Source organism: Carcharodon carcharias, chromosome 16 (assembly GCF_017639515.1).
Source record: "Carcharodon carcharias isolate sCarCar2 chromosome 16, sCarCar2.pri, whole genome shotgun sequence".
In the NCBI taxonomy this organism is placed as follows: domain Eukaryota; kingdom Metazoa; phylum Chordata; class Chondrichthyes; order Lamniformes; family Lamnidae; genus Carcharodon; species Carcharodon carcharias.
Genome location: NC_054482.1, coordinates 95,317,564 through 95,329,201, shown reverse-complemented (window position 1 = coordinate 95,329,201; position 11,638 = coordinate 95,317,564). Strand labels below are relative to the sequence as shown.

Here is an 11,638-nt window from a genome sequence, read left to right as displayed (position 1 = left end):
AAGTGGAGCATAACACCTTTGACCTCAGGGTGTTAAGGTCTCCTCCTTTATTTGCCAAGGACAGAGCAAATGATAATCTTAGTAGCAATAACATTTTAAAATAGTGGAGGATATTGATGCTGCATGAACAGACTACAGTGACACTAATTCTCAGGGAAGGAAGTTGTTTTTGGGTCAATTAGCACCTTTAAAAGTGAGTTGTTAGATCAATATTTGTTGACAAGGATGAATAAAAGATTATTTTTTGAAACAGTTGCTTGTGCCCAGGTGGAGCTTATTGTCTGACAGATCTGCTTTCACATATTGGATGCAGAATTCAGCTACATAGCCATTGCTTTATTAAGCTTTCTTGAACAAATTAATTTAGCTCCATTGGGGATTGATGGCAGATGTGGGAAAATGGACAGAACATAGATATATATGGGTGACTTAGAATGAAAGGCTAGTTACGCTAATCAAAAGAGAGCAACAGGCAACACATAGCTGCCCCTAATTTTAATATAATATTTCAACCTACTGTAGTTTAAACACAAGTTCCCTGAAGCATCATGTAATATTAAAGCTTCATGCCATGAACCAGTTATATTGATTACAAATAGACTTGGGGGAGAATTTTCTCCCCATCGTACGGGCTGAGCGGGAGTGGCGCACAGCTGATCACCGCCCGTGATTGGCTGCCTCAGGGAGTTTAATTTCGTTGTGAAAAACTGAAGAAAAGATTGTTTTTTAAAATTATTCGGACATGTCCCCTCATGTGACAGTGTCACATAAGCTGGGACATGTCAATGAATTTCACTAACAATTTTTATTACATTTATGAACCCTTCATGAATCCTCTTCCTGCCTGTGGATGAGGTTCCATGAGATATGTGAAGGCCGCCTGGGCTCTTCACCTGCCCATCAACCTTAAGGTTGGATGGGCAGCCCTGTCAATTATGTCAATTAGTTGTTAAATGGCCTTAACAGGCTTTTGACAGTTTGGCGGGGGTGCATGCCTGCCGAACTGAGGATTGGAATGACGTGCGGTGACATCGGGACACACGCCCGATGTCACTGCATGTCATTTTACGCATCAGCGCGCGGGACCCGCCCCCGCACGCCGACCAGAAGATTCAGGCCTTGGTTGTTTAATGCATCACGCTGTGACTTTTGGATACTGCGCAAAATTCAGCTGCATAGGGACCGTATTTTCAAGGCTATGGGTATAATTTTTGGTGCAAAGTAGTATCTGTGCTGCCTCCAAACATTTCAGGTTGAATTTGGTTAGGGTAACAGGGATCCCAACAATCGGCAGAAAAGCCTTGGGCAGCACTGCCTCGGCGGTCTGGGGGACCTCTCCAACTGCATTTTAGGCCCATCTAGCAACAAATTAGTTGCCGCTGGGGCTCCAGCCCCTTTAAAAGGTGGGGGCCCGTCTCCAAGAGCTGGCAGTCAATTGGAGGGCTGGAAGCTCTTCAGTCTCAGCGGTGCCACCGGAACAATTGCTGGATACTGCAAAAATCTGCATTCCCCTTTCAGGTCTAGTATCCACAGCTATGATGGCAGCAGTGTGAACCTGCAAAGCAACGACCTGAGCTTGCATGGCTTCAGTCTGTGTTTCCGTTACAGCACTCACATATTGGGATCCACTTTTACCTATCTGGAGGCTGTTGCGTCTAATCTCACAATGTACTCATCTCCAGTGCAGTGCAAATCCTAACTGAGCCAGGGAATGGGAACACCCAATGTGGGAGGTTCTCATCTCTGGTTCCACTGCCGGGAAAGATTTAAGGGGAGACATTTGTTTGTGTAGCACCACTTCTAATATCGGTTTCTGGAGGCAGTTAATACAACAGGCTGCTCTACCTGCACGGCCCACATGGCATTCTTCCTTGCTATCTTTGCCATACAGCACACAGTAACAGGTCATGACACTGCTTGCCCCAGTGAATCAACATATGTCTGCATAGCACCCAGTTAAATATTGGGAAGACTGAAGCTATTGTCTTCAATTCCCACTTGCTCATCACCAACTCCATCCCTCTCATTGACAACTGTCTGAGGCAGGCTATTCAATTTGCAACATTGGTGTCATATTTGACCTTAAAATGAGCTTCAAAACATTTTTCTGCATTGTCACTAAGACCAATTATTTCCACCTCTGTAACTTTGCCCATCATCACCCCTGCTTCAGCTCTTCTACCGCTGAAACACTCATCCATGCTTTTGTTACCTCTAGACATGACTATTTCAAAGCACTCCTGACTGGTCTCCCACAATCTACTCTCCATAAACTTAAGGTCATCCAAAACTCTGCTGCCAATGTCCTAACTCGCACCAAACCCCATTCATCATCACCTCTGTGCTCACTGGCCTACCTTGACTCCTAGCTAAACACCTCAATTCTAAAATTCACATCCTTGCTTTTACATCTCTCCATGGCCTGGTCCTTCCCTATCTGTAACCTCCTCCAACCTCACAAATCTCTGAGATATCTGTGCTCCTCTAATTCAGGACTTTTAAGCATACCCAATTTTAATCACTCCAGCATTGCTAGCCACCATCTTCAGCTACCTAGGGCCTAAATCTGGAATTCCCTCCCTACGCCCCTCCACCTCTCAACTTGCTTTCCTGCTTTAAGACACTCCTTAAAACCTACCTCTTTGACTGAGCTTTTAATCATCTGAATCAACGATCTCTTTACGCGGCTCAGTGTCATTTTCGTATTATAATGCTCCCTTGAAGCACCCAGCGATGCCCTTTTAAGTTAAAGGCTCTACATAAATATAAGTTGTTGTTGTTATAGGGCAGGATTTTCCGCTCCCACCATGGTGGGAATTGAGGCAGACAGGGGCACTGAATTTGGCGTGATGGGAAAAGTCAGTTTCCCGCCGATGGGTAATTAGTTTGGAGTCTTGTTCTTAGATGCGGGTTGAAGGCGGTTTGAATTTCCCGCTGATCTATGTCAGGAACCATACGTGCATCCATTTGCATCTCATTAATGCTCATTAAAAGGCTAACTCATCGGAATTACGGTTCCTCCTCCAAATTAAGTGCCCCACCAGCGGATAATCAGAACTGTCTGTTTCCTGACTGTACATAAGTGGCGTGCACTTGGCAAGCTTCAGTTCATCAGTGGCTTCGGGGTATGTAAACACTGCTCTGGCCTGCCTTTAAGAACATCGCTGCGAGATTTCGGGAGCTTGTATAACAGGCAACTCTAAGGCTGGAGAGGAGAGGCAGGCTTACAGGGAAAGTGGGGGGACAGTGTCTGGGGAAGTGCAAGGGGGTTGTACAGGGAAGAGGAGTCTGTCCAGAGAAGGTGGGGGTCTGTCTGAGGAAGTGGGAGGGTGTCCTAGAGGGCACAGTGGCCGGGTCGACAGTGGAGTCCTGAGGGGCAACTCAGGGTACTGGTGGTAGGAGGGAACAGTCATAGTCAGAGCGTGAAGTGGGATGTGGTCGGGCAGCAGGTTCAGGGTGAGAGTCTGGTAGGTGAAGGTCTCATCGGCTGGGTCACGGAGGGGGACAAGACATGTGGCTCGGATAATGGGAGGGGGCAGGGTGAGGGTGGGCATGGCAATGGTAATGGGTGTCAGCTCTGAGGGGAAGAAATACATGTGTAAGTGGATGGTTATAGGGTCCAGGGTAACGGGGTGATGTTTAAGACACATGGAAGGGAGAGGAATGGTGATATTCGATGGTTCTATGGTGATGGGTGGAGGTTGGTGGTGACTTGGGAAGGGTAGGAGGTGGTGGAGTGCATCTGAAAAGTTATGTGCACCATTTTCTCCAGGCTGCTCTTGACAACACAGTTGTACGTGTGAACCCTAGAGGTGTGAGGAAGGTCATTTAGCGTGGGTGGAGTTCAAGGTCAGCACATTTGGCCGACTAAAGGGGCACCTTAATAACTCAGGAAGACAGTGGCATAGTGGTAATGTCACTGGCTTAGTAAGCCAGGGACCCAGGCTAATCCTCTGGAGATATGGGTTCAAATGCCACCACAACAGCTGGTGGAATTTGAATTCAGTGAATAAATCTGGAATATAAACTTAGTCTCAGTGATGGTGGCCATGAAACCATCTTCGAATGTCACACTTTGATGATTCACTAATGTTTTTGAGGGAAGGAAATCTGCCATCCTTACCTGGCCTACATGTGACTCCAGACCCACAACAATGTGATTGATGCTGAACTGCTCCAGTAAGGTCAGTTCAAGGGCAATTAGGGATGGACAACAAATGCTGACCTTGCCAGCAGCACCCACATCCCATGAAAGAAAAGAAAAAAAATTATGAGGCAACTGGACGTCGAAGATGCTCACTTGTGCTCTCACCTATAGTGAAGGCTGCATTGCAACAGGTTTGTTCCTGATTCATGGGTCTCATTCCAACAAGGCTGTGGAGTGGCCGTTCATCCTGTGCCATTTGCCATCAGCTGCAGCCAGAGGCAGGGATGAATGGGGGGAGGGAAGTGGATGCCTCCAAGGAGCACGGCTGGTGGAGGGCAGCCAACTCATGGCACCAAATGACCATCTGCCTGGACGAACAGTCATGGCTCACAAGCGGGATCATGCGGTTAGTTTTCTATGCTACCAAGGCAATGGTCTCTCTATAGAGCTTCGAGAGTGGTGGAGACAAGTGGAAAAGTGACAACGTGAGGCTTCTTGCACATGGCTCTCATCACCCTGGTCAAAGAGCAATCTCTCCACACACATTCATGTAGGAGTGGGAGGAACACCCACCTCTGATTCCCCAGGATGTCATTTACCTGGAAGGAGTGGGGGCAGGGATGCCATGCATATGAACATATGGAGCACAAGTAGGCCACTCGGCCCCTCAAGCCTGCTCTGCCATTCAGTAAGGTCATGGCTGATCTGAATGTAACCTCAACCCCACTATTCCCTTTACTCACATCTTCAATGACCTTTCACCCACTTGCTTATCAAGAATCTATCTAGCTCTGCCTTAAAAATATTTAAAGACTCTGCTTCCACCACCTTTTGAGGAACAGAGTTCCAAAAATTCACGACCCACTGAAAGAAAAAAATTCTTCTCATCTCTGTCTTAAATGGGTGGTCCCTTATTTTAAAAATGTCTAGGTGGAGGCCAGGTGAAGGGCTTAGCGCTTGCCTGCTGGCTTTGAAGTGGAGGGAAAACTGTAAAGGGTATGCACACTAAATATATCACTTCAATTCATTCATGCATCCACTGAGGCGTGAATGATGCAAGCTGCAGTCAGGGGTGTGATGGATTATTCTCCACTTACCTGGACGAGTGCAGCTCCAACAACACTCAAGAAGCTTGACACCATCCAGGACAAAGCAGTCCGCTTGATTAGCACCCCATTCATAAAGATTCACTCCCTCCACCACCGTCGCACAGTGGCAGCAGTGTGTACCTTCTACAAGATGCACTGCAGGAACTCACCAAGGGTCCTTATACAGCGGCTTCCAAGTCCATGACCGTTACCATCTAGAAGGACAGGGACAGCAGATGCATGGGAACACCGTCACCTGCAAGTTCCTCTCCAAGTCACACACCATTCTGACTTGGAAACATATCGCCATTCCTTCACTGTCACTGGGTCAAAATCCTGGTACTCCCTCCCTAACAGCACTGTGGGTGTACTACATGGACTGCAGCAGTTCAAGAAGGCAGCTCACCACCACCTTTTCAAGGGCAATTAGGGATGGGCAATAAACACTGGCCTAACCAGCAACGCTTATATCCCATGTACGAATAATAAAAAAAATATTCATTGAAATGTATTGTACGAATAAGCTGGGCAGCCTTATATCTTGGAGAAATTAGTGTCAGCCATTAAGTGAAAAATCTCAGAAATCCAACAGATCATTGTGAAACTTAGAAGTGAAAGCTATCCTTATAAATGTGTGTTTAATGAGCATGGAATACATCCTATAATAAATAAATTATACTTTCTGTTCTCCATCTGTCAACTAATATTGCAAAAGTACTCCTTTTAGATTATGTATAGGGAAATCTCTGTACCATAAGACCATAAGAGATAGAAGCAGAAATAAGCCATTTGGCCCATCAAGTCTGCTCTGCCATTCAATGAGATCATGGCTGATCTGATAATCCTCAACTCCACTTTCCTGTCTTTTCCCCATAACCCTTGATTCCCTTACTGATTAAAAATCTGTCTATCTCAGCCTTGAATATACTGGAGCGCTCGGCTATTATTAAACTGAACTGGATAACAGGGAATTATTGCACAATTTTAATATCACCCCTGGCAATTTATAGAGAAAAAGGAATTGTTTTGCAGACAGAAGGTAATTAAAAAGTATCATAAATTCCTAATAGTAACCCCAGGAATATCACAGAAAAACAATGATTTTTCAGTGTCAGGTTAGTTCATAATCACACGAACAGCAAGCTACTCGAAGTCACAAGAGCTGAACTCAGGGATAGTGCAAAGCTGATTCACATGGTCTGTAGCATCCCTGGTTTTCAGAATATTAAAAGCTGCTCATGAGCACATGCAGAAATCATCTCTTACTGACTGCTCAAGCTACCATATCATGGCTGAGTGACTCAAATGTCATCAACTGCAGCATGAGTGAAGAATTAATCGAGGGATTTAGATTTGGTAGAAAATCACAGAATAAATCTGCTGGGATTGGAGGGCACAGTGACACCAAGAGGACAGATGTTTCAGTTGCCGGGAGTCTGTAGTCAGGACAGATGACAATCCCTACCTGGAACTTCTACTTCTGTAACCCTACCTGCCCCCCTGCACCTTTACTTTCGGCTGGAAAGCGACCACATCTCCAGAGAATGGGTGGCGTGCCCCTCGCTGGCATTTTATTACTGAGTATCTAACACCTCCCAGATAACAAAGGCTTAGGCCACCAAATAGCTTTACAATTGAATTATCCCCTACGATTGTGCACATGGCCTTGCTATAACTTCAGGAATAATTACAGCTTGTTTGGGGAGCATGCAGCGAGAGCAGGGATGGGAGCAAATAGTAAGAGAGGGTAGAGATTGTGTGGTGGGAGCTCTGCAGCGCGGTGGAGCTTGAAGTGCACAGTGCTGCACCTGGGTGCAGATATAGGGGTATTTCTGGAATAGTTAAAATCATTCAATCCAATTTGTGCATCATAGTTCAGGAATGAAATAGATTCCTGAGGTAGTAAACAGTCTTCTTCAAACTGAAATATTAGCTGCTGAGGTAAGTGAAATTAAGGGCACGTGCATGGAGTCTGTCGTGTTGGGTACAGGGGGAGGGAACAAAAACAACGGCCTCAGGCTTCCCACTCCTTAACTGGAGAAAATTGTGGCTCACCCAGCACTGGATGTTGAATCAGCAGTCTGACAACAGGGAGGCAGTGGTATCGTCGAGAGAGGAATTGGAGAGGGATGACTGGGTTTCATCAGCTTACATGTGGAACCTGACTTCATGCTTTCCATGCTCTCATCAAGGGGAGAGGGTGAGAAGGACAGGGAGGGATAACGCACCATGTTTATAGTTACAAACACCACTTAAAGTGATTGATTAGGGCCGCTTCAGTGTTGTGTTGGGGGCAGAAACCCAAGTGGATAAATCAAAACATGTAGGGACATCGGTTTGGGAGGTAACGCCCAAGGGCTGGAGTAAAACAGGAGGTTGGAGATGGGACGGTAGTTTGAGAAGATAGGAAGGGTGAAGGTAGGATTTTTGAGGGGTGACTGAACGTGGCCATTTAGAAGGACAATACCTGAGGAGAAACCTGTGGGCCTGGATAATGTATAAATCTCAACTTTCCAGCTAATAATATGAAATGTCAACCTAGAAATTTGACTAACAATTCTGGAATCAAGCCTGAATAAGTTTATTTTCATATCAGCCTAGCTAACTTAATATCACTGCCCTGTGATTATTGCCTAATAGCAGAGTGCTATATCATTTAACCATGCAAAATAGCCATTTCTCTTAAACTGGCCTTGGTCTCACAGTCAAAATGGATAATCCTGTATTTTTCTCAGTTGGTAACACCACCAAACCACAAAAAATGACAACATATACAATAGGCAAGGAAACACTACATTTCAGGTGAATAAAGCCTATTGCAGTCAATCCTTTCTCCATAGTGGTATCGCACTCACCCGCCTTCTGAAATAAAAATATTCACCAAACTAATCAGTAGAAAGAGCTAAAATGGCTTGTGAATCAAATGTAATGCTTCCAACTAATTTTAAAGGGGTTATTGGTAGCATTAAGTGGATGGTGGTAGTGGGCATAGGCTATGCTGGGTACTTGAATTATAAATTAAAGGCAGAATGTACAGTTGTATTGCTGGCAGAATTTCCTGTGCACCAGTGAATAAGATAACAACAGATGGTGGCATAGTGGTAATGTCACTGAGCTAATAATCCCGGGGGGGCGATGGCTAATGCCCTGAGGACATGAGTTTGAATCCCACTACAGGGACTGGTGGAATTTAAATTCAATTAATAAATCTGGAATATAAAGGTAGTCTCAGTGATGGTGACTGTGAAACTATCATTGATTGTTGTACAAACCAATCTGGTTCACCAATGCCCTTTTAGGGGAAAGAAGTCTGCCATTCTCACCCAGTCTGGTGTATATGTGACTCCAGGCTCACAGCAATTGACTCTGAAATGGCCAAGCCAGCCATTCAGTTTCAAGGGCAATTAGGAATGAGCAACATGTGCTGGCCTTGCCAGTGAAGCCCAAATCCCATGGAAGAATAAAAGAGATCTGACCATATCTGTCTCTCCCAACCGATCTGGCAGATAAAACTCATTTATAAAAATAAACGTTAAGAGAGAACGTGACACATGAAAGCTCCCATTAGCTTCTTTCAACAGTGCGCTGTTAAAAAACTGGAAACAATGAACTAAATAACGAGAACAGGGAGTTGAGAGACATTAAGAGGAGCTGGTGACGGAGATGTGAAGATGTAAAACATCTCCCTGCCATTATCACCACCTCAAAATGAAATACAATGCCCAGATACAACACAGTACTTAAAATAAAAATAATGTCTTACCCTCACCCACCTCTCATCTGCAGACATTCTCTTGCTGAGGAGGAAAGCCCGCTCTCCACCCTACCCATTTAATGGACTCGAGATTAGAAATCTTTCTCATGGGTTAGTTTTAAAACTTCATAAATTACAAAACACTGCCAGGCTTTCTAACAGAAAATGTATTATCGTCCCACTGATGGAGAACTGGGCCTGAGCATCAGATTTTGAAGAATGCCGGGAAGCCATATTCTTCAAAGTCTTAAAAATGAAATAACTGTTCTCCTACTAGCAACCAGCAATGACATAAGTACCATACATAGCTAAGAAAGTGTTTATATCATTAACGTTAGACTTTCTATTGGTGAATTTTATCTGCTGGGGCTTTATGATCAATATTATTCTGTGCAAATATGATGCCCAATAAGATGCCATGAGTAACTGGTAGCTGTGAATATGAAGAGTGAAGACCACTTCGGAAAGCAAGGTGTGTATGTTTGTTGTGAAGGGCAGGACTTCATAGGGGATAACTCAGTCCTCAGGAACTACCTTTCTTTAAAAAAAAAACACTTCTGGGCCTCACTGACCATAACCAATCTTATGGTTGAAATGCTTCAAAAATGGTATGTGATCTATTTGCAGACTTTGACATGTGAAAATGGGGGACATGTGGTTTTCGAAGTGTGTGTAAAAGGACTTTAAAAAGACAGGCTATGTATTAATGTATGTCTCAAATTGCAGTTGGAAGTCGGATTAATGAAGCTTTATAATTTACACACACGAAGAATGTTTTGTTTTATTCAACCACAAGTTGTGATGTAAGTCCTTTTATCAATGCGCTCCTATAATTTTGATTCACTTCTTTTTTCTAACACATTTAAGCTTTTTCAGTTACATTGATCACAAGAGTTCCCCAAGATATTGGGAAGGATGGGTTTGATGTCAGTAAACTCAAACATATTCGAGGTGCAGGAAAACGGGGAGTAAGGATTCATCCTCTGGTCGCTACATTTCCTTTATTAGATGTTTCTGGACTTCCTAAAGATCCCAATTAGGATTTCAGTAGAGACACTGGAGAAAATGAATTATCATGTACGCTAGACAAAGCGAGCATTAAATTTATGACCATTGTTCATTTAAAATAAACATGCCTTCAACTTCTTACGCCCTTAATAAGACCTGTAGCCTTGTTGTGAAAATAATGAGGGATATTTGTCACGAGAGTGAGGCAGATGACCGCCCGATTTTAACCCTGTGCGAGTAGATGGGTTTTGAGGGAAATCTCGATCACTTTTGTGTAGTTTGCTCAGACCACAGAGGGAAGGGTTGCCAAACTTAGAAAGGTGACAATTTTGTAATACAAGTCGACTCGCTAAGGATTGAACCCAAAGTAAATATATATGATCAATAATTGCTGCATGCCGGCTTGACATGTCCCCTATATATGAATTGGGACGCCTAATTTTCTATATACTCGCGGATACAATGGGCTCGCTTCTTTTTCTATTGCTTGCACTGGAGACCATGCCGTGTCACCGAAGTGTTAAAATGATAGCGTGGGAGTCACATTCGCTGCGCGGTAAAGAAACTTCGGTGGGGCCGGGAAACCTGAGTTTGAGATTCATGCTTAGATGCTCTGGGAAGCGCTTACTTTGGAATGCAGGAGTGGCACAGCCAGCTTTCACTGTGCATCCAAACACTTGCGAAGAGGGAAGATCTGAAGCTGTTAGGAAAAACTAATGGAGATGGTCGATTTTTAAAATATATTTTTTGCCTTGCTAACGCTCCACGTGAAGCTTATTTCCCTTCCTCCCCACCCACCCAAACTGCCTTAAAGGCGCCACATAAATGTAAGCTGTTGTTGTTGTAGACATAACCTAACAGCCTCCGTCAGGCGATACCATCTACATCTGCCGGTGTGAGCGTGTGTGTGCCTTTAAAATCTGTCACAGTGGTGATATGGAAAGGGTTAGTGACGCGCCGTCCCTGTGTGCTAAACTCTGGGATTTCATATGCACGGTTAAATAATTGGAGCATATTAACGCGGCGGGAGGGGTAGGGAGCAAACACTCACCCACCGACAGAAATAGGGCAAGTAATTGAAATGTGGCTATGTGCGGACAAGCCTCTTTGACTGCGCTGCTTTATCTCTGCCCCTCTTCCTGCACAGCCTGATCATACCGGGGGTTCGCAAGGGGGTGGGTGGGTGACTGGCTGGGGGTGGGGGTAGTGGTGGTGGTGGTTGGGGGGGATGGTTTTATCGAGCCACGGCCAACGCTTGGGAATGTGAAGCTCCGGCGACGTTCTTGCAGACGAGAGCAGAACTTGGACCCCAACCGATTGTACCAATCGGCGGCTGGTGTGGGCAAGGGCTGAAGATCCGACATGTCCTCGAAGGAGAGGCAGAAAGGGAGGCTCACGAAAGACAGCGTTACGCTGCTGCCTTGCTTTTACTTCGTGGAGGTAAGTGGACCACGCCGGGTGTGCAGTCGCTGGCAGCCGCAGGTAAGACCCCCTTAGTCATCGATGCCAAGATTACCACCAGTGGAACTTCCAAATAGTGGAATTCCCAGCCCGTGTCAATTCGAGGATAGATGTTTTCCAGGGGGGAGCAGAAGGGGGTTCTTCGTCTCCGAAACATCCCGCGTTTCTCCCCCCATTTAT

At 45.0% G+C, this 11,638-nt stretch overlaps 1 protein-coding gene across 2 annotated transcripts in view; it reads left to right on the top strand.

The window, feature by feature from the left end:
* Nucleotides 1-11,359: 11,359 nt before the first annotated feature.
* Nucleotides 11,360-11,638, top strand: part of LOC121289313 (2-lysophosphatidate phosphatase PLPPR4-like) — a 75,434-nt gene continuing 75,155 nt past the window's right edge. For both annotated transcript variants that reach the window (XM_041208646.1, XM_041208645.1), the window contains exon 1: nucleotides 11,360-11,437. In XM_041208646.1, coding sequence (XP_041064580.1) covers nucleotides 11,360-11,437 — 78 coding nt within the window. The remainder of the gene's footprint in view (nucleotides 11,438-11,638) is intronic.